General features: G+C 41.0%; 1 protein-coding gene across 1 annotated transcript; it reads left to right on the top strand.

Moving 5' to 3' along the window:
- The first annotated feature begins 1176 nt into the window (after nt 1-1176).
- limk2 (LIM domain kinase 2) lies at nt 1177-21744 on the top strand. The gene is made up of 16 exons (XM_037777025.1): nt 1177-1479; nt 1729-1828; nt 9713-9848; nt 14887-14996; nt 15448-15633; nt 15880-15985; nt 16854-17068; nt 17163-17337; nt 17451-17537; nt 17759-17890; nt 18356-18412; nt 18617-18682; nt 19305-19479; nt 19579-19634; nt 19958-20115; nt 20493-21744. The coding sequence occupies exons 1-16, from the start codon at nt 1464-1466 to the stop codon at nt 20707-20709; spliced, it is 1992 nt and encodes a 663-aa protein (XP_037632953.1). The 5' UTR covers nt 1177-1463; the 3' UTR covers nt 20710-21744.
- Nucleotides 21745-22512: the final 768 nt, after the last annotated feature.

Genomic DNA, 22512 nt, shown 5'->3' with positions numbered 1-22512 from the left:
GAAAAGCCTCGGCACATCTCTCTGTGGTCCGTGTGCAGCTGGGTTATCATATCATGTTATGGAGGTGATGAAAATGCATGTGAATTATATTCATATTCATACAGTTAAAGAAATGGAATAAATGTGTTATAGCATGACAAAAAAAAAAATATTTAAAGGGACTGTTTGTAACTTCTTACACATATAAATCACCCGGGTCGGTGTCCCATGCGCGCTCGCATATGCCCCTCGCATATGCACGCTCGCGTGTGGCTACGCTGTTCAGACAAGACTCCAACACAAACTACACGAAAGCACCAAAACAGCGAAGTTATATCTAGTGAAGCCCGTCTTGCAAAACTGTTTGCTGCGGTCGGAGGACGCGGGGGAGACCGTAGCTTTGGTCTCCAGGGCCGGAGTCTCTGCTGTACTCTGCTCCTCTGCTCCTCTACAGTGGACGTTTGTGCAGAAATAACTGCTGCAGCTCCTCCAGACCAACAGAGGTTTTCCGTGTCTTGTGAAGTGACGGGGCTCTGCAACGAGAAACGTTATCGTCTCCGACCGGGTGCCGGTGTCTCCCTCCGGCCGCTTTCGGGAGGCTGAAGCAGGAAAAGCCAACACTGGGATCAGCAGTGATTCATGTAGAGACCTTCGTCTGGTCAGCTAACATTACTGCCAAGCAGGTGAAATATAGAGTGATATTGTGGTTTTAGCTGACGTGTGTCGCCCACTGTTTAGAGCGATGCTCGTTCATGTCTATGTAGAGCGAGCAAGCGCGAGCCCGACGCTGACTTTCGTTGACTTAACATCCACAGGTGTCGCTGTTAACAAGCATTTCTGATTCTTACAAACAGTCCCTTTAAAGCCTGAAAACAGAGCCATGAGGAGGTGCAGAAGTCTAGTTATCTCTCAGAACACTTGAATTACAATATGCTGAAAGGTTATGATGGAATTATTGCCCAATGATGCCAATAACATTCTGCCTTCTGCAGCTTTAAAAAGCATATACTTTCAACCATACAAGAGTTCAATGTGAGTTAGCCTGTATGCCATTGAAAATGAATGTCTAAATAAATGTAGTCTGGTGCAAAGTGGGTGCAGTGGGGTCATTCTGCCAGTAGATGGCGCCACCGTTGTTCTCCTCCAGTTTTGGATCCAGACCTCCAGTTTTTCCTCCTGATGCTTCCAGGTGCTGCAGCTGAGCCCTTCCGCTCTCCGTACAGGAATGTGAAGACTGCATTACGTCAGTTCTCCTGCCAGCGGCGAGAAAGCAGCCTCGTCCAGCGGGAGTCTGGTTACTTTTGTTACTTTTTCTGTGGAGAATTAAAGGGACTTTTTTTTCTCTCCCCTGAGGTATTCAGAGTTGGGAGTCCTCCTGTGTGAACGACGGAGAGGAATGCAACATTGTAGCGGAGCATCGCAGCTCTCTTCTGCTTCTTCACTATGAAAAGTTTGTAAACGGATTTCGACGACACTCAGAGCAGATGGAGGAAGCTCAAGGTGAGGAATATCTCTCAGGTTGTAACTTTACACGGAGGATAAAGCTACAGATATATACATTGTTTCCGTTTAGCTAAATATTGTTTTGGAGTTGACACAATGTTGCAAGTTTAAAGCTTATTTGTGTGCAGTTTTCTGTGTTATGTCGGACACATACCTGTTGTTTACTCCCTTTCCTCCCAGTTGTATACCTACTTTTACTCACACTTTGAAGCATGCATTAAGTGAAGTCATGTTTTTTTTTTACAGGTACAGATGCTGGCTGTTACTGTGCGGGATGTGGAGGAGAAATTCAAGACTCGTTTCACATGAAAGTCCTCCAGGACACCTGGCACAACGCCTGCTTTCAGTAAGTGTTCCAGTTTGTGGGTTAAAAACACGCCTGCAAGTACTCCCTGTACTGTAATGAGCTCAGTTTAGTTAGTAATAGATTGATAAGTGCGTGCTTTGTTTTCATAGAAAGAAGAGGAGGGGGGGGGGGGGGGACAGTTTGTATTGACAATTGTTTTTCTGTTTTCTGTTTGGGTCTACTTGTGGATAATCCCAGAAGCTTCTGTCTTGTAGCCTCAACATGGGCCTCCTAGATCTGTTTTTTTTTTTTTTTTTTTAACAATTCACCATTGTGTTTGTGCCTCTCTGCACAAAATGCACCATGTAGGATGATCATTCCTGCTACTGTCAAACAGCTGACAAGCCTCTGTTTGTGGACGGTGCAGGTTCTTGAATACAGATTTCATTTTCATTTCATTTCAAAATTTATTTCGAACATGTAGAATACAAAAATAAAGAAAAAGAATGATCATACCAACAAGTGGACAGTCAGAAACAAGTAGTATTTACATACAATGAAAAGCATAAGAAAAATAAATTGTCAAACACTTGATGCCTTGATTTACATATTCGAAAAGGAGTGAGAAGAAGTATAAACTTATTTAATCCCACCCTTTCTCCATAAGTCAATTATGAATTATTAACCGGCTTCCTTATTGAGCCATACTTATACTCTAATTAAATTTTCCTAAATTTGTCTAACTATAATAATTATTATTATTTATAATTATTCTAACTATAATTATTACCTTTAATCTGTGTCATACAGAAATATAGTCCTTGCCCTATGTGCCACCAGGCGCAACAAGGACTAAGTAAGTAAGTAATACTAATAATCATCCTTATCAAAATATAAATTTGTTATCAATCCAGAATACCAATTCATTAGTTATAATATAACTTAATCACAATACCAATTCATTACTTACATATTTAACTTAATCATATTGACTATTTGTTATCTTTTCTTATATGCACAAATTATTATTTATAAAATAAAATCTATATCTCGATTGGTCAGTGAAATGGTCCTAACTGTCCTAAAGGACTTTGCCCAGACTCTCTGCTCCTGCTCTGAGGCTTAATGATTGCCACACTGGAGGTGATGTGAGCTCTCTGGCTTTCACAGGTCACTGCCCCGTCGTGAGATATCTCTGTGTGGGGCAGTGAACCTGTGGCTGGTTGCCGACATACTGTACATGCCAACATGTAGGGTTTTCCCCTTTGGTTAAAAGCATCATTCACTTGTTCTCATGTGAGATAAGATGGCTCAGATTCTTAAAAACTGATTGGAAATCAAACTGTTGCTGGGCAAAGCTGTTGTGAGGTTTAAGTTGACCGCAGCTGTATTTTTAAGGAAAAGTCACCGTGCCTATTAATTTGACACTAACATTATCAAACAGATGATTAAGAAGTGGGTTCCTGCATCTGTGAATGTAGCCGATTGGAGCGCAGCGCAGGCCACATGCTGTGTAGAGTATATCCAAAAACCTTTTGGTTTTTATGACTGGAGTCTGGCTCTGGAGGACTGTTTGCACATCCAAAAAAGCTTTAAGAATAGAATAAATTTAATGCTGACTGTGTCGTCTGTTTCTGACAACTGAAATAGCTCTCTTGAAGTTTTGAGCCAGTATCCAGCAGCGCACTGTCCTCACATAACCGGGGATTTCACACTTTTTTGCCATCCTCCTTATCGCGGTATCTTTAAACGTCTTCAGTTACTCTTCTTAAAAACTTGCAGACATTAGATATTGTTGCGTGTGAGGGAAGTCAGAGTGCAGTATTGTCTGTCATCTAAATGTGCTGAAGTTTGTCCCTCTGAGGTTTGGGTTTTTTCATTACAAGGTTTAAGATATAGTATCTCCACACTGCAGTAATTAGACACTCTAATCACTGCTCACAATTATGCTTAAAGACCTGAACTTAAGACAATTGTACATTAAAATAAAATGTCCTTGCCAAAGTGTTACCCCTGTGGTGTCCCTATTGTTTATTGTCGACATGCTGCCACTCGCCCCTCCACCATGTACCTCCACCTTGTGTAACATTCTTACAAGCTGACATCACTCTTGTTCCAGTAAACCTGGCCGTGTTATTGAGGCCTATAGGTAACGGCACGCTCCACTCTGCATTCTTAGACAGCGATTCAGAGATGTGAGTCCGCTGTCTCAGACACTGACTGTAGAATTATATGGAAATATCCACCTTTCTTTGGAAAAGAAAAATAATCTTATACTTCACTGGAAGTGTGTAGAGCTGCAGATATTATCACCATGCTTGGCCACAAAAGGACTATTGTATTTCATACTTTTAATACAGGAGTGGGTGATATGTAATCCTCTTGATCTACCCTCAATTGCAAATACACAACAAGTGTGAACATGCAACCTACATAATACATTTTGAGAAACCTTTTTTTATTTCATTGTTACCTAAACAACGTGTCCCTCTCCACTCCTTGGTAAGAGGTTGTTGTGGAGAACATTTGGAGCACTACAGTCACACACCCAACGATAAGGTCCCATTATAAGTGAAACACTCCCTCTTCAGGTCTTCAAGGCCACAAGGTCCCTCTCTTACTATCTCCACTTCATATTCCCACAAAGGAATACACTCCAGCAGGAATGTGGATTTAAGGAAATGAGTAATGTTTACTTTGTAGTGTTTGTGCAGGCAGGACCGTTGCATTGTTCACTGAAGAACCACCTGAGCGTGCACGCCCCCCATTCACCAGCAGCCCGTCTAGAGGGAAGTCAGGTGTTTTTATAAGCACCCTTACATCACTCTATATTGATGTATTAAAAGGACATAATGGGCAATAATTATAGTTTATCAGCTGGGTTTGTCTAGGAATGCTTTTTGTTCAGAGCAAGGTCAGGGTGGAAGTTTTTGTTCTTCCTGCCACACCTGGACAGATACTGAACGTCATACAGAACATACCAGTTTGAATGCTGCACTTTTCACACGGCTTCTCTTCTTTGTACACGTGTATCTTTTATCTGATTGAACCAAACGGTTGCATTGGTATCACCACCAGGCAGTACTAATACTGATACTGATCCTACCAGTACTGCTGTGTATGCAGTAGCTTCACCAATACTAGATTTTTTTTAGGCGGATACCGATGCACATGGAATAACGACATATCGGCCAATATATACATGCATACATACATACATACATACATACATACATACATACATACATATATATATATCTTATCGCTAGATTCTTGCCAATACACAGCCCCAAGACATATACACCAATACAAATTAATCTGTGATAATATCCAAAACCAATTTCTTGGTTAGGATGTACTGTTTTGTAGAATTTCACAAAGCTTTATAAATACTTTAAATGATATAGGGTCCTATTTAAATAGTTTGTGTAATTCTGCATCCAGAGTCTTTAACATCTTTCCAACACACACAAATCAGAGGAGTGGCCTTCAGAGCAGCTGTGGCCACAGCAGCACAGCTACCATTACTCATGCAGTGTTTACCTCAGCAAACCTTCAGCTCTGCTTCCCCTCATCATGTCACAGTGTGATGAATCAGACTGGAGTCATTATTACACTGATGTTGGGTTCATTCTTAAAGAGAACCTATTGTGTTTTTGTTCTTTTATCCTTTCCTTTAGTGTGTTATATAGTTTTTTGTGCATATAAAAGGTCTGCAAAGTTACAAAGCCCAAAGTCCAGGCCAAAGGGAGTTACTCTCCTCCACAGAAACACTGATCTGAACTGGCTTGCTTGAAGTTCTGCCTTTTCTTCTTTAACGTGGTGATGTCATTAAGTAACACATTTGCATAACGGCTAGTTTGGCACACCCTCATACAAAGCTAGTTAGAGCGGAGTCGAAAGAGTTTGGTTCAGTTGACCAATCACAACAGTGAGCCAGCTGACCGATCAGAGCAGACTGATCTTTTCGGGAGGGGCAGATTGGAGCTCAAACAGAGCTTTTCAGGCAGAGAGTAGCCCCTTTCACACAGCCTGGTCAAGGTGGGAATGTTGGGCCATTATTCTGCCTAAAGCATAATAGGTTCTCTTAAATATTTGTTGCTTTCACCTCAGAAGGAAACAGACCGTTTGTTTGTTAAAAGGGCGTTAACATGGATGCCACTTGATGTAAAAAGATAACTTGTGCTATCTCCTCTTTTCTCTTGTGGTGGCAGTTTCTGTTAAAACAAGACACAAACCAACGTAACAACTTGTCTTTCAGTGAATTTAATAAAAAGGCATACATTAATAACTAAAGCATCTGCAGATGGACTCACGAGCACAGCCACCTGTTGTGGACTGTGGCAAGTGAGCCCCGAATACAAAGAGTAGTCAGTATTTACACATTTAAAGCATAACATGAAGATAAGTGCAAAGAAGAAAAGAAGAGAAGGATAGAAAGTATATCAATGTGTCAGCACACAGCAGACAACAGAGCATCACAAGACATAACAAGTATTTCAGCAATCTGTTGTTTGCAGTTACAGAGATCTAAAATGTCAGGTCACTGTCCGATGGTGACGAAGTTGAACATGTGAGGCCCTGAGATTATCTAAAGGTACAGTGTTAAACTGCAGATATGAAAATTGCCATTACACTCTCCATAATAGACGCAGACATGTGTTCTTCCCTCTATGAGATGGCTCCTTCTTAACTAATACCAGAAAACTTTGAAATATCTGGAATATTTGCCAAAGTCAATAAGCCTGGATCAACTATACCTGCAGCGCAGCGAGCAAAGTGATGCATGAGGCTCAGCTGCTGGCCAGCACTGCACCGAAAGATTAAAAATGCATTTTAAAATTCCCACTTAAAGTAATTTATCTGACCTCATCTTCCATATCTGAAATTGTTTGCATAAGACTGTGATATTCTTAATATCATCATAGACTTGAGCATTCAGAGAGCAGTTTCCAGAAAGGCAAAAGCATCAGCAGAGCTCTCACAGTCATGTTGGGTAAAACCACTGTGAATTAGAAAGAGTTGTTAATCAGGAAGTCAGTTGAAAGATTATTATTGTAGTCACTCCTGAGAGCAACCTGTGTACCGCGTCACAGCTGCTATGCTGCTTTTAATCTGGAGTTCAGGAGAAATTTGTCGTGTGAAAAGTTTTACACTCCCATTCAATTGCAAAACGATGTCCAGACAGTAGTGACAGATGCCATTTATTGTGATTCACTTGTCTGCACTTTGTCACCGAAAGGGTATTTTTCAGCATCCTTGCTCAAATTACATAGAAACTTGAGAAACAGTTGGAGTTATTTGCAAAGTCTGAATGCAGCAACAGGACTGCAAACCTTTCAGCAACCTAATCTTTGACAGAGCAGTACATCCTTGATTGTATTCTGGCAGTCGAACCCGCTGCCACCATTTTTTGCATAACCAGTGCAGCTTGTTCAAAGAGCGCTCGTAGCTTTCAGCCTTTCAGGTGCCATCCAGTCTGCGGGAAACTTCAGCATTCCTCACTCTGAACATTTTGTCCCAAAGTCGCAGCCAAAAGATGTTTCCTTAATTCGCTCAGTATCTTCTCGGGTGGCTGCTTGGATCAATCGGTGCTATTATGCAATATGCAAAGTCTTCATATTTGCCTTTTTTTAAACTGTTATTTTTGTAACATTTCACCTTCATTAGACAGTTGACAGTGACTGAAAATTACGGGAGACAGATTGACACACATCACATGATCAATGTTGCTGATGTTCCAGGATGTGAGTAATATAGTTTGCACCTTTGAACAAAAGGCTAAAAGGATGCTTTATTATTTACATTGACCTAGATAAGAAAATGCGCAATAGGAAGTTTAAGTAACTGCAAGCAAGAACTGCACCATAAACAAGCAGATGATCTGAGGACTTTACCCCGTAGAGATTTCTGTAGCCTGTTTTAACGGTTGACAGTATGATGTTGTCAAAGTGGTAGTGCAGTTTACCCTCAAACAACTGGATCATATTAAGGTGCTGGAAATTTGCAAATAGGTAATATGTAGAGGCTAATAACAAAATGGTCCTTGCATCCACCGTCTGCAAAGTGTCCTTTCTCAAAAGTGGTACAACTCTTTTGTGCTGTCTGTTTTTCTTACATCAAACGCTGCACAAATAACAGCACACATGCAAGACCCAGCACATCTCAGGATGGAGGTATTTACTGTGCCCTTCGCCTTGTTAAACTCAGAGAAAAGTACATGCTGTCATCGTCAGGAACGTGCCCCCAGCTAATGTTCCTGTCCTATCCCAACCTCGGAGTAGAAAGTGTTGTTTTCAGGGGTGTGATTTATGGTTTCTACACATGCTCTCACGAGATTGCCGGCGATCCCAACCGACATTACTTTCTTTAAGATGCTGTAGCGGGCTCAGTCTTAAAGCTAGTAAAGATACTGGTATCATATGAAACTAGACGACTTCGGAATCTACTGGTAGCATGTCATGTTGGCTTGTCGGGAAGGGATCCTGTGACCTCTCACCTTAAGATATCTGAATGAAAATAGATTCTATGGGTACCTAAACATGCAGTTTTTTGCATGCAGTATTACTGTGTTATTTCCGCCTATTCTAAAATGGTGTATTTGAATATTTCTGAATGCTGGGGTCCCTAAACAATATTAGAATTACATAAATTGTTATTACTGTAAAGCTGAGACTCTTGTGGATCCAATGAACCCAACTGTATTCATGTGTGATGATGTTAGTCCCCATAGCAGCCATTTCATTGTAGTGAGACCATTTTTTAAGATTTGACCTCACTATATAAAATGACCTGTGGTGACCTCTAAGATAATCACGGCCTCATGAAACTTTACAGCCACAAACTACAGACCTAGAGCATTCAGAGGATGGGTGGCTTTCCTAGGTAGATTGACAATAAGGGGGTTTCTGAGCAGTTTCTAGAACAGAAGTGCTCGCCATCCAATCGTCAAAAAACGCAATTCTTGCAGAAATCTCCAAATGTCAAAAGTTTTTGATACCAAATGACAGCATGGCTTTTTCTAGGGTGTTCCTCAAGGTCTTGGTGTCTCAGTGTAGTATTTTGGAGGACTTATTGGTCATTTTTATCAATTCTCAAGTGGTAAAAATTGTTAAATTTAGCAACAAATCTGTGTAACAAATGGTATCACCCCAAAAATTGCTGCAACAACTTATGAGACATAACTGAGCATGGAAATGGCCATCATATACTTCTATTATAATGTTCTAAACCCTTATACATTTTCAACATTAATTTTAAGTAATCAGTTATTTTTTTCATTTCTGATTTATGACTAGAACAACTTTCATATTAATTTTCAGGTTCCCATCTTTCAGATGATGTACACCACTTCTATGTGACATCTACTGTTGACCTGCTATCTCTCCTTAAAGACAACTTTTTTCCCTCAGCATTTGTGTGGCTCTCCGCTCTTACCTAATTCTGTCTTATAGTGCTTCAAATCATAAACCATTTAATTAATTTTCTGACAATTAGTAAATTGAGTAAAACAAATAATTTGTTTATTTGGATTGGAAATGTATCATTGAAGTCAAGTAAAACGCTAAACATTCCTTGGTTACAGCTATTGTAGACAAAATACACTATAGATTAATTGACTTTGTTGCAGCACTACTGTCTTGTTTTACATGCAAGTTCACCTGTACGAGACAGGGTCGAGACAGAGAGTACTTGTTATTATACGAACGCAGTGGAATTAGTGTTTCATGAGGATCTTTCAGACATCAGCCACATACCTTTGAAATTATCAACAGGTCTTTGAAATAATACTCCAGGCTTTTGAGTCATATCCCCTTGAAGGTGATTGCCTTACAGTCGGGGGGGGGAAAGCCCTCCGCTGAAAGCCCTCATCTCGTCATTCTTCTCTGTTCTTCTACTTTTGTTCTGTGTAAAACGTGACCAGGGCTGTTTTTGTCCTCTCAGGTGTTCTGTGTGCTGTGACCACCTGACTAACTGGTACTATGAGAAGGAGGGCAAGCTGTACTGTCGCAAACACTACTGGGAGCAGTTTGGAGAGATCTGTCATGGCTGCTCTCTGCTCATGACCGGACCTGCCATGGTGAGTCTGCTGCACTTATTGTTGAACACTTTTCACCCTCTGTCAAGAGATTTTTAGGCAATGTCAGTCGGTCCAAAACATGACTAATACAAGAATTAACATAACATTTTAAGATACTAATTCTGTCTGAACCAAAACCTAATCAATTTCAACTCTACTGATTTTACATGTCAAAGTACTATTTGTACAATTACTACTTTTTTTGGCTACATATTTATAACAGAAAGTCTAAGTTACAAACTGAAGGAGGCATAGGAAAGACGTGGGCATTTACCTGGCAGCGGGGATATAACAAAAATGTGCTATTAAGCGTATGAAGGGTAGTGTATTAGGGCTGCAACTAACAATTATTTTCATTGTTGATTATTTTCTTGATTAACCTATTAGATTGTTGTCAATCAGTGTTTCCTAAAGCCCAAGATGATGTCCTCAAATGACTTGTTTTGTCATAGAGGAGTAAAGAAACCAGAAAATATTCACATTTAAGAATCTGGAATAAGAGAATTTTGACTTTTTTTTTCTTACAAAGAGACTCAAAGCGATTTAATTGGTTATCAAAAAAGTTGGCCATTAATTTAATAGCTAACTAATCGATGAATTGTCGCAGCTCTGTGTGGGATATGTAGAATCTATTGTATCTGAAACAGTCTTTAACCATCCTAAAAGTTAGGATATCTTCAGTATCTTCGATTATGACCATTCATCTCTTGCAAGTCTCGCTACTTTATGGAAATGCTATGCTAAATTGCTAAAGTACCCTTTTAATGCTGACGTGGTATGCTAACTCCCTCTGACATCACCCTCACAGCAAACTTGAAATTGTGTTTTTTGCCCCATCAGTGTTAAAGATCTAAAAATATCAGAGGTGTCCGTGCAATTTCCTATTGTTTTCTGGTGTATAATGGGCATTACAACTTCCCAGACTGTTTTATGATTGCGTGAGACGTCAGTCGAGTAAAGCCCAACACTGGGTCAAAACCATTAGTCTGTAGCTACATGTGATTGCCAGGCGTTCAAAGTCTGCTTTACCATGATCGTATAACAACAATTGCCAACAATTTCCTCCTCTACTTAAATAATACCAGGATACCAACAGAGCGTGTCAATGCTCTCTGTGTTCCACTTTCTCCCCACTGCTTCACATTAATACCAACATGCATTAAAAGGCGGGAGGGTTATTACATTTACAGATGAGTGATTCTTTACATTGGCGGCCGCCGCTGAATGCAGCAGATTGGGCTCCAGACCACACTTGTTCCTTCTCTGTACAGAAGTTCCCCACAGTTCACTTCCCCCGAGTGCACAGAGGATCTGGTGGGACGACGCTAGAACATGAGCTGGTTTTGGAGTCCATCATGTTCAGTCCTCTGTGGTGAGGTGGCTCTGTAGATATTACCCAGAGTCCACCACTCCTATCATTATCTGTACTGATGGGTTTTCACAGAGCAACTATCTGTTGTCAGCAGAAGTGTGGACTCGAGTCACAAACTTCATGACTTCAAAATCAAAATCAAAAAAGACTTGCAACTTGACTTGGACATGTAAGACCAGTGATTGGTGACTGGACAAACTGAATTTCTATTTTTTTGTTGTTTATTGCTGAATCCCTAAAACGTGGTGTTTTTTGTTGAACTCTAGTCTTAGTTTTGGTGAATATCATTGGGACTTTTTTATTATCTTACACTTAATCCCCCACATCCACTTTGTTTGAACTAATCCGACAACAGCCAATCAAGTTGCAGGAGAAAACCATGAAGAACTAATGTTACGTTACTGAGCGCCAGTTGGCGGCAGTTACTCTGTTGTTAAAATGGCATTACATTTTTGGTGAAGCATGACTTATTTTGGGACTTGATTGCAAAGACCTGAGACTTACTTTGTGTCTTGCAAAACAATGACTTAGTCCCACCTCTGAGAGACAGAGACTGGAAATGACGGGAGAGGGGGGTATGACATGCAACGAAGGTCCCAAGGCTGGAATTGAACCCGGGATGTTGCGGTAATGTGGCAAGCGCTGTAACCACTCTGCTACAAAGCTGCTCCAAGACTATGTAACTTTTAAAAGAAGAAATAACATGTTCTCTCCTCTACGAATTAAAAGCTTGATTAATAAGCATTAGATTTCTTGATTTTCTAAAGAAAGTGGGAATGGTAAAATGGGATTCAGTCAGATGTAGAGGCCAATGCACCTGGAACCATATCTTATAATGCCCTAAGTCAAAATAGATTTAAAGTAACCAAGAAATAACAGTAAAAGTCAAATCTGGCACCAGAGAAACTGGCGTATGTTGAGTTTGATCCAAATGTCAGCCGGCTTTGTTTTAGTATCTACAAGTTGAAACATGAAATTCAGGTGGCAGCAGCTCTCGCTGGTCACAACCGGGTCACTTGTCTAACATGGAGCCAGACTGAAGTTTTTCTTTTTGCCACCAAGCAACACACACAATGGACTCCTCTATTTAGTATTGGCATCCTGCTTCATCGGCCAGTGAAGCCAAGTGTTTTTGGCAGAGTCGATTTGGCACCGCAGCCTCTCGGCCAGAAAGAGGATCATTGTGGTCCATCAGCAGAGGAGGGTCATGCAGAGCTGCTGCTGCTTGTTAGGCATTCAAGTCCACAACACTATTGTTTTTGTCCTGGTTTTAATTATTTGTTAGTTTACTTATTGATTGAAAACGGTAGTTATATTTTAAGGCACTGTTTTTGACCAGCATTTCATGTAATTTGTCTGCTTTTGCGGTTTCTACCTCTCCAAAATGAGACCTACTTAATTGTTCTTCACTTTGATCCGGTTTTGTTAAGCTCAGTCTGTTAAAGGCAGGTTGTGACTGCGGTCGCTGGCGGTGGTTCTGCTCTTGGCTGGAAGGCAGGGAGTTACAGACAGACTCCTGAGATGTCAATATGATTTGGCTGACATCACTCTAATCTCTCTGTAGCAGCAGGAATCCTTTCCCACACCGACTCACTGAATGACTCAGAGCTGTGGGAAAAAACATTCATCCCTCAATGTGCTTAAATTCCAGACAACTAAATACTGATTCTCTGGATGTGGCCTAAATCCATACTACATATTAATTCTAAGGTGGTTTTGAGTATGTTATGTATTCACACCAGAACAGTCAATATGACCACCCTTGATTTTTACCAGCCCAAGGCGACTCTAGTATTGTTTTAAACTTGTGTGTCATCATGGCAAAATGTGGTCCTGCAACACCTACTGTATCAGGAACTACCACGGAAGTGGTTTCGAATTCTCTGCCAGTTGTTTATATTTCTGTCTGACGGTCTGTGGACAGATTTCGCAAGATGCAGTTATGAAACTTTACAGGTGTGTAGTTTAGATCAAAATGATAGTTGAGTTTGAAGATGGGTGTGGTCCCAGCAAGGGTGCTGGATGTAGGTCTGAGCTGCTTGTCTCTGACGTTCTCGCTTTAAAAACTCATGTAACTAGCTCACAATCATGTGCTTTCTCTTTCATTAACACCGCCTGATTTCCCTTTCTGAAATGTATATACATGTTTTACTTCTCTTTCGCTCTCATGCGAGATGAGGTAATGTGCCCGCCCTTCCGCAACCAGGTACTCTAATTATGCACATACCTCAGGATGCGGGGGTAAGAAGTGGGGAAGGGGACATTGGCCCCCCCATTTTACGCCCCTGGTGTGATCTGGCTAGTGTGAACCCATCCGAAGATAGTCTCTAGTGTGCCGTTGATGGACATTATATAAAGAAATGGAGGAGCTGCTCACAGCTGGAAAAAAAATTAAAACAAATTATGACTGGTTTTGAAACAGCATCAGGAATTATTATAATTATAAAGCCGCAGTTTGATTGACAGCCAATTGTGTACGTATTGTATTATTTCCTGTTAGGAGGAAATGGTTAAAGGTCCCATATTATCCTCATTTTCAGGTTCATACTTGTATTTTGTGTTTCTACTACAATATGTTTACATGCTTTAATGTTAAAAAAAAACTTTATTTTTCTCTTACTGTCTGCCTGAATATATCTGTATTTACCCTCTGTCCAAAACGCTCTGTTTTAGTGCATTTTTAACAGAATTGCGTTCCTTGGCAACAGCTTGGGTCCAGTTTACATCCTGTCAGCTGCTGTCATTCACATACACTGCAGCTGGAAATAAACTGGGACCCATTTAGAATGTTTACGTTTACAACTGTGAAATGGTCTAAATATTGTAGATTTGTAGAGTGTTTCGATATTTTCATAGTATTTATACAACACTTAAATCTGCTTTATCATTAAAAAAAGACATGAAAATCTCACTTTTTACAATATGGGACCTTTGGGTTGATGTCATGTGCTAACTGCAAATACTGTGTATCATAAAGATTATAATACTATACTATTATATTGTCAGTATGTCGTATGGAATTGGGACACATCCTGTGTTTTATAATATTTCCTATTCAATGCTATTTCAATCTCTATTGAAGAAAACCTTCCCGTAATTATGCATTTTTACCAGTTTCTGTTAAACTAAAGTTTTCACTTTCTCACCACATGACTCAGGTGCACATGTAGATTTTCCACTGAACCACATTTAAAATGTAGGCTTAACACTTTAATCTCATAATTAACCCTGAAATCAACATTTTCTGTGTTGAGGTATGTGCATAATTAGAGTACCTGGTTGCGAAAGGGCGGACACATTACCTCATCTCGCATGAGAGCGAGAGAGAAGTAAAACATGTATATACATTTCAGAAAGGGAAATCGGGCGGAGTTAATGAAAGAGAAAGCACATGATTGTGAGCTGGTTTCATGAGTTTTTAAAGCGCAGACGTCAGAGACGAGCAGCTCAGACCTGCAGAAGTAGGTGACATCATAGCTGATTCCAGACAGTGTGAGTGTGAAGCAGCTGTGTCACCGGCTCACAGCGGGAGGAGGGCACAAAGCAGCGCAACACACTCATCTCTGACGTGCAACGCACAGCAGTCTCACCGTTGGCATATTGCGTCTTACTGCTTAGAGTCGCATTGACGTCTGGAAGATCAACACATTTTGTTTGTGGTTCCAGGTGGCCGGAGAACACAAGTATCACCCAGAGTGCTTCGTGTGTCTGAGCTGCAAGGTGGTGATTGAGGACAGGGATACCTACGCCTTAGTGGAGCGATCCAAACTCTACTGGTAAGACACCTACACAATTTAAAGCTTTTTGCAATATGGACTTAGCTTTGGAAGGAGTTGGGAACACATGCAGCTGCCAGTCTCAATATGCAATGCTAATTATATAGTGTGGAAGTAAAGGTAGGAAGTAATAGCGTTACTGAATGTGAACATAACATCCTTTTATTAGAGTTCTAGTTTGTTCTTGTTACAGGAACCATATTATTACATGGAGGCACCTCCTCACTGTTCTTTGTCTTATATGAAATGTTTATTTTTTCAGTTAACATGTGAGTTTATTATTCAGAGATGGACAAAGTGTCCTCAAGTTAACATTCAGCCAGATCTAATTATCAGTCAGTCATTATTCCATGACTCCTCCAATCTTACGTATTTGAAAAGTAACTGAACAACAAGCACACGTCCACACATGCAGTGATTCACCTCCCCTCCCCTCTTCTGTTGTGTGCAGTGGGAAGTGCTACAAGCAGGTGGTTCTTACACCCATGTTGGAGAAGCGCTCACACGATTCAGTCCTGGACTCGCTACCCCACACCGTGACGCTCATCTCAATGCCCTCTGCTGCCAACGGCAAGAGGGGCTTCTCCGTCACAGTGCTGAGGGACGACAACGGCTCAGCGAGTGTTCAAGTCAAAGAGTAAGTGGAACCTGGTGGAGGCTCACCTCTGTACCTGTCTGGCTGTTATGTGGGGGGAGCATGAGTAATTTAAAACTGATTATAGGGCAGGACACTGGTGTGTGTGTGTGTGTGTGTAACTGTAAGTAAAGGTAGTTATTGATATGATGTAAGAGCGTGACCCAGTTCTCTTTAAATACATACGGCACATTCCCTGTTTAGTGCTAATACTCACATATAGGTGTTGGCACTGTTTTTTTTTTCCAGAGTCAGAGGGATGCTTATTAGTCCAGAGGTCCGAAATGCCATCCATGTTGGGGACAGGATCCTGGAGATTAACGGCCTTCCTGTCGGGACACTGATGCAGGAGGAGGTGGGTTTATACCTCACACACATCTCTGATGCTCTGATGGTGTGATATGTGATCTCAAATTCCTCAAATGAAGCTAATTAGTGTCGCTATTTAGGGCAAGTTCATTCCTTGAGTGCAATTTGCAAAGCTATGTTCTTATTCTACAAACACATGCAAATGTGATTTTTGGCATTCCTCACATTCCTCCATCATTTAAACATTCTTCACTTGGGAGAGGATGGTATGTGGAATGACTGCACTTAGTATCCCATCTCATAGGTTGCGTTTTTAGTTAGTTTTGACAGGTAATCTGATTCAAGGTCTTGTGAAACTCTTCTGCTCTCTGTCTTTTGTAGAAGAAGTACAATCAGTTGCCAGTTGATTAGGTACACCTAAGTCTAAAACTGCATTCACATGATACAAAATTTGCTCTTCACTCACTGCGAGGTTGGGCACAGAGCCATGAAGAGGCAAAGAGCAGCACAGGTATAACATGCCATCAAGAGCAACATAAGGAAAGCCGTTTACCGTTGCAGCTGTTCTCATTGGTTGCGCTGTGAAAGGTCAGCAGTAACCGAGGTAAAAGTTGAAATAATTTGAACTTTGAGGGCAGGGCTCGGTGGCAATTCCAGGCGGTGCGCCTCGCCAAGGGTAGCGTTTTCTGTCTAGTGGAGCGACTCCAATCTCCCCGTAGGAAAACAATAGCACAGCCAGCGCAGTGTGATTTTACTGCTGATCATATGTGTTTTTTATAATTAAATATCCATAGTTAAGTTAAAATTTAGTTTTAAGTATGGCGAGAAATCATGGGAGTCTTGGGAAGAGCGTGATATATTAGGAACTAATCATTTTAAACTCCTTCAACCCTAACTCTGGTTTGTTTGTTCAGGTGGATGATCTTATTTACCGCACCAGTCACACGCTGCAGCTCCTTATAGAGTATGACCCAGTCAGGCAGCGTTTAGACCGGCTCAGGCTGGGATCACCAAGAACCCATCTGGGAGTCCCCGCCACCTCCCGCATGCGTCTGTCCTCACCGTCTGACACGGTCTTGGAGAGATCCGATGTGGTTGATGACGGCACACTGAAAAGGAGGTCTTTGAGGTGAGTTAGAGCCACACCGCTTACATATTGTGTGTCTGTAATGGACAAGAGATGAGTATGTCATTTTTAATCAACCATCTTCTCTCTATTCCAGGCGCAGTAACAGCATATGTAAGTCCCCCGGGCCAAATTCTCCTAAAGAGATGCCTTTTATCGGCCGCTCTGAATCCTTGAGATCCTCCAATAGCTGCTCTCATCGCATCTTCCGCCCATGTGACCTTATCCACGGAGAGGTCTTAGGAAGAGGCTTCTTCGGACAGGCCATCAAGGTCAGCATCAGTTCTCCACCGTGTATATTTAACTGCTACCATTCAGGACTTTTTTTTGTTCCTCATGATATGGGCTTCATGTAATACAAGTGTTGCTTTTGTCCCACTAACAGGTGACTCATAAAGCCACAGGAGAAGTGATGGTGATGAAGGAGCTGATCCGTTGTGATGAGGAGACCCAGAAGACTTTCCTAAAGGAGGTTAGTCATCTGCAGCAGAGTCCTCTGGCTCTGCATAGAGCTGTGATTGATTATACTGAGAGCACAATCACCTCTTTGTACCTTGTTATTTTCAGTCATCAGTCTGATTTTTATTGTATTTAATGTTTTTTTTTAATGGATTACATTTTTGGAAACCGATTATCAGCTTTCAATCGTAATGGTAGACTTCTTTTTAACTCTGTTTCCTTCTAACTCTCCAGGTCAAAGTAATGCGATGCCTCGAACATCCCCACGTTTTGAAGTTCATCGGTGTTCTATACAAGGAGAGGAGGCTCAATTTGATAACCGAGTATATCCAAGGAGGCACGCTGAAAGATTTCATCAGAGACACGGTGAGTTGAACTGGTTGATTCACTTCACGTCTTTTTCTCAGTAAAGCACAAAACACCCCTCAGTGGCCACAGAGGGGGCTGACCTGAAGTAAACTCTGCACTGATAGGGGGCTCTGTGCTCCTTAGTGGGCCGGCTAGCATGTCAACTGGTATGAGAGAAGTTGGAGAAAGTGTTTCCAGGTGAAATGTAAAGAGCTTCCCCTCCTCCAAAAGCCGTTTTTGAGAGGCAGTTCGACCCAATGAGGAGAGGGAGAGTGTTTTCTTTTGGTTTCTAATTATAAGTAGTGTGGGGGAGGGCCAGTTTTAAGGGTTAATCTAGTTCACTGTTCCTGTTAAATGCTGTTTTCCTGTCTCTACCTTGGTGCAAAATCATTTTGTATTACCCCTGTTACACATTATGGCCTCTGAGGGAGCATCTATTCATTTCTCTCTCTTGTTTTTTTTGTCTTTACTTGGGACTAACAGGATCCGTTTCCATGGGAGCAAAGGGTGAGCTTTGCAAAGAGCATCGCTTCTGGCATGGTGAGTTGGCCTCTTGCGAAGACATTATTATTAGTGAGATCTGGCTGCTATTTTCAGCTGCCCAAATGTGTGTAAATGTGCTCTACGGCACAGGGGAAGGATTAAAGATGGCCTCAGTCATGCTGAAAAGTTTCTACTATATAAAAGTGAGTTTTCTTGCACACGTGTGAATTTTACCCTCCTTGACTCTCCTCTTTGTTTCAGACCTACCTTCACTCCATGAGCATCATACACAGAGACCTCAATTCTCACAACTGCCTGGTTAAACTGGTAGGTGACTGACAAGGCATCTTACCAGCCATCACACCTCGTAAAATCTGAACAATAAGATTTAAAGGGTGGGAACAATTTGTACTTCTCATGAACCGAGAAAAAGTTGGCGTGCGTTCAGTTGTGAGTGAAAGTAGTTCCCAGCTCTGAGACGGTTGTCTCTGTATGAACAAGAATAGTTGTAAAACTTTTTTTTAACGTTTCATGTGAACTCAAGATAATGTTACATTATTTTAGCACGTTCTACTCGAGCCTCAAAGAGCATTTACTATATTTAGGATTCCTTGATATTGGAGAGCGTTTATTCTTCTTCCTGAGAAACTGCAGATAAGTTCAATGCAAGCAGCATTTTCTGTTTTACAAACAAAGAGTACAAAAGCACATAAATAATTGGCAGAGGATTAAAAACAAACAAAAACACCCACAATAAGATAAATAAGTAGAATAAGATAATAAAATTAAATTAAATTGGGTGGAGTTACAAGTTGCTTACAAATTCAACATGAAATATCATTGATGAGTTGTGTCCTAAATTCTACTTATTTTTACCCCGATATTTAACTCTTACTCTTTACTGTAAATCAAGTTAAAAATTGAACCATTAAGCGTTGTCTTTCAACAGGACAACACTGTGGTCGTTGCTGACTTTGGACTGTCCCGACTCATCCTTGAGGACAAAGTGAAGCCTCAACCTGAAAAAACAACCACTAAGAAGAGAGTCTTGAGACGCATCGACCGAAAGAAGCGGTACACTGTCGTGGGAAACCCGTACTGGATGGCTCCAGAGATGCTAAATGGTGAGCCGCTGACAAAAGAATGATTGATTTAGAGAGGATCATTCATTCTTTAAGTCAACAAGTGCATTTAATATATCCTTTTACTTGATGTTATTTCAGGTAAACGCTACGACGAGAAGGTGGACATTTTCTCCTTTGGGATTGTACTCTGTGAGGTGAGAACATGCTGATTTTACCAGATTATCTGCTTTGATTTTCTGATAACATACCTTGTGATTGTTATAGTTAATAATACTATATACTATTATTAGATCATGACAAAACACCCTTGTGAAAATGTTGGATTGCCAAACATCTTTCAAGTCTCTACAGATCTGAAATGCAATTGTATTCTTAAGAAATTCTAGGACGTTATGCAAGTAGACACCATTGTAGTTAGTGGGCTGAAACACGTTATGGCCTGTGCTTTTCTTTGTTATTTCTGAGGTGTGTGTCTGGGCAGACTGACGCTTACCATCTCCTCTGTCTCATGATCCAGATCATTGGGAAAGTCTCTGCAGACCCCGAGTGCCTTCCCAGGACTCTGGACTTTGGCCTGAACGTTTGCAAGTTTGTGGAGAAGTTCCTCCCTGACGACTGTCCACCAGCTTTCTTTCCACTGGCTGTGGCATGCTGTGACCTCACGCCAGACAACCGGTGAGCCCCTGCTGGTGTTGTAATAGTTTACACTTCATTTATTATGAAAAGCAGTAGTGGAGCACTGCTTCTTAATAACCTGAGCAAGGCCAAATCGAGAGATATGCAGCAGCTGTGCAGCAAAAATTGGGAATTATTTAACTGGGATACAATGTGAATAATAGTATATTATCCAGACAGTTATTTGATATCAAGAGTCTGTAGAAGCAGTGGGGAAGAAAAACAACTGCTAATAACAGATGCCATCTCGACCTGCCTGTACTGGGGCACGCCTCTGCTGCCAGATTGCTTCCTCATGTTTTCTCTCAACCTTGTCAGTTGAGTTTTAACCTCAAACCCCTCTGTGTGCCCTCCTCCTCCTCCTTTTCCTCCCTCAGCCCACCTTTCCAGAAGCTGGAGGACTGCTTTGAAGCTCTGTTCCTCAACCAGGAGCTGGGGATCCCCCTGCCAGCCGAACTGGATGAACTGCATCGGCAAGCAAGTCGACTCTACTGGCCTAAAGACGGCGCCCCGTCCCAGAGCACAGATCAGCCATCAACCCCAACAACAGCGGCCTCTCCGGACTCTTCCAGCGTGGCAGACGTTGGCACCTAGGACCTGTGCCTCTCTTCTTTGACCCCTCTGAGCTGCTGCATTAATCCCGTGGATGAGGAAAAGAGGATAATCGCTTTGAGCCTGAGCCATATTAGAACTGGATAACCTGAGGGAACTCTGAGACTCCCAATTGAACTGCATTGTGGGTGGAAAGACACATTTCAAAAAGACAAGTGTTAGTTACTTTTTGTTTTTCCCTACTAAGCCCCCACTCAACACACACAGGGTTGTACTAATGTTTACTGTGTATAAAGACGCTATGCAACTTTCTTTGGTCCTTTCCCCGACAACAGACAAACATCTTTATAAGGTGGAAGACCTTGATGAGCATGATGTGATGGCAGTTTTGTTTTTCAAGCTGTGAAGTCTTTGTTTTCTTTGTGTGGAATGCACTGATCACTTCAGCAGCAAAGAAAACAAAGATGCTCCACCATCAGGCTGACTCACAGGTCTAAGTAAAAGGAGGGCGGGGCTTCAAGAAAACAGGTGCGACTTAAAGAAGCAGCTGACCCTGAATAGTTTCATCACTCTGAGATTTGGCACAAGATGATAAAGGATTTTTTTCATCTAAGCACCACTGATCTAATATTTGACGAGATGGTTACAAGTATGGTTCTGTACTTTTGTAGTCTAACAATTTTAATTAATTTTTTAGGATGATGAATGAACTCTATTTAGATTTTTGCCACACTGACATTTTGTTTCACTGACATCAAACACCTGATGCCTATTTTACAAAACAGGAAAGTAAGGCTGTTATTAATAATCATGCAACTCTTGACCATAAAAGGTTGCCTTGTACAGAAGAACTGGATTTTTTGTTTTATTAAGTCATGTATATAAATATGTATATATTATGCCTCTGAGGGATGCCATTTTCTAACGGGAACTTTAGATTTGTAGATTTTCAGACATTTCGTCAACGATGGACGTTTTTGCCTTTTTGTTATCATCACGCAAGGTACTGACGACCAGTTGTAACCACTATTATTTATATCACCGTAGTGTTTCATAAATAAACCTTTTTAAAGTTGGCTTTTTATTGTCATTCTTCAGTTTTGCATGTTGGTAAAGTGTTGCGAATAACCAGCTCTTCTGGAGACCTATTATGCTTTTGTGCTTTTCCTCTTTCCTTTAGTGTGTTATATAGTTTTTTATGCATGTAAAAGGTCTAGAAGTTAATCTCCCCCATAGCAACACTGCTCCTGAACTGCCTGAAACGCCTTAATTAAAGTCCTGCCTTTTCTTCTTTAACGTGGTGATGTCACAAAGTTACAATACAAGACATTTGCATAACGTCTAGTTTGGCACACCCTCAAGCAAAGCTAATTAGAGCGGAGCTGGAGCACAGTCTGAAGAGTTTTATTCGGTTGACCAATCACAACAGAGTGGGACAGCTGACCAATCAGAGCAGAGGTTTTTGGGAGGGGGTGCAGGAGCTCAAAAAGCATTTCAGACAGAGGGTGAAAAGAGGTGCTGCAGCACAGCCGGTATGAGAAAAGTAAAGTGTTTTTTTAACTTTAAATCATGTAAACATGTTCTAGTAGAAACCCAAAATACAAGTATGCACCTGTAAATAAACATAATAGGTCCTCTTTAAATAATTTCTAGATCCATTTGCCTTAAAACACACAAAAAGAACTGTTCCTTTTTCTTTTCCTACAAGAAATCAGTTCACAGCTGAACTGACATGGTCATATTTTATAATTCGTCAGGGAATTAATTGATAAATGACAAAATGATAAAAAAGCTCAATTGTTGTCCTCTATAGGTAATGAAAATAAATAATTCAGAAAATGTATT

The sequence above is a fragment of the Sebastes umbrosus genome, chromosome 8, assembly GCF_015220745.1.
Source record: "Sebastes umbrosus isolate fSebUmb1 chromosome 8, fSebUmb1.pri, whole genome shotgun sequence".
Lineage (NCBI taxonomy): Eukaryota > Metazoa > Chordata > Actinopteri > Perciformes > Sebastidae > Sebastes > Sebastes umbrosus.
The sequence above is the reverse complement of the archived record's forward strand: the minus strand, read 5'-3'. Positions and strand labels throughout refer to the sequence as shown.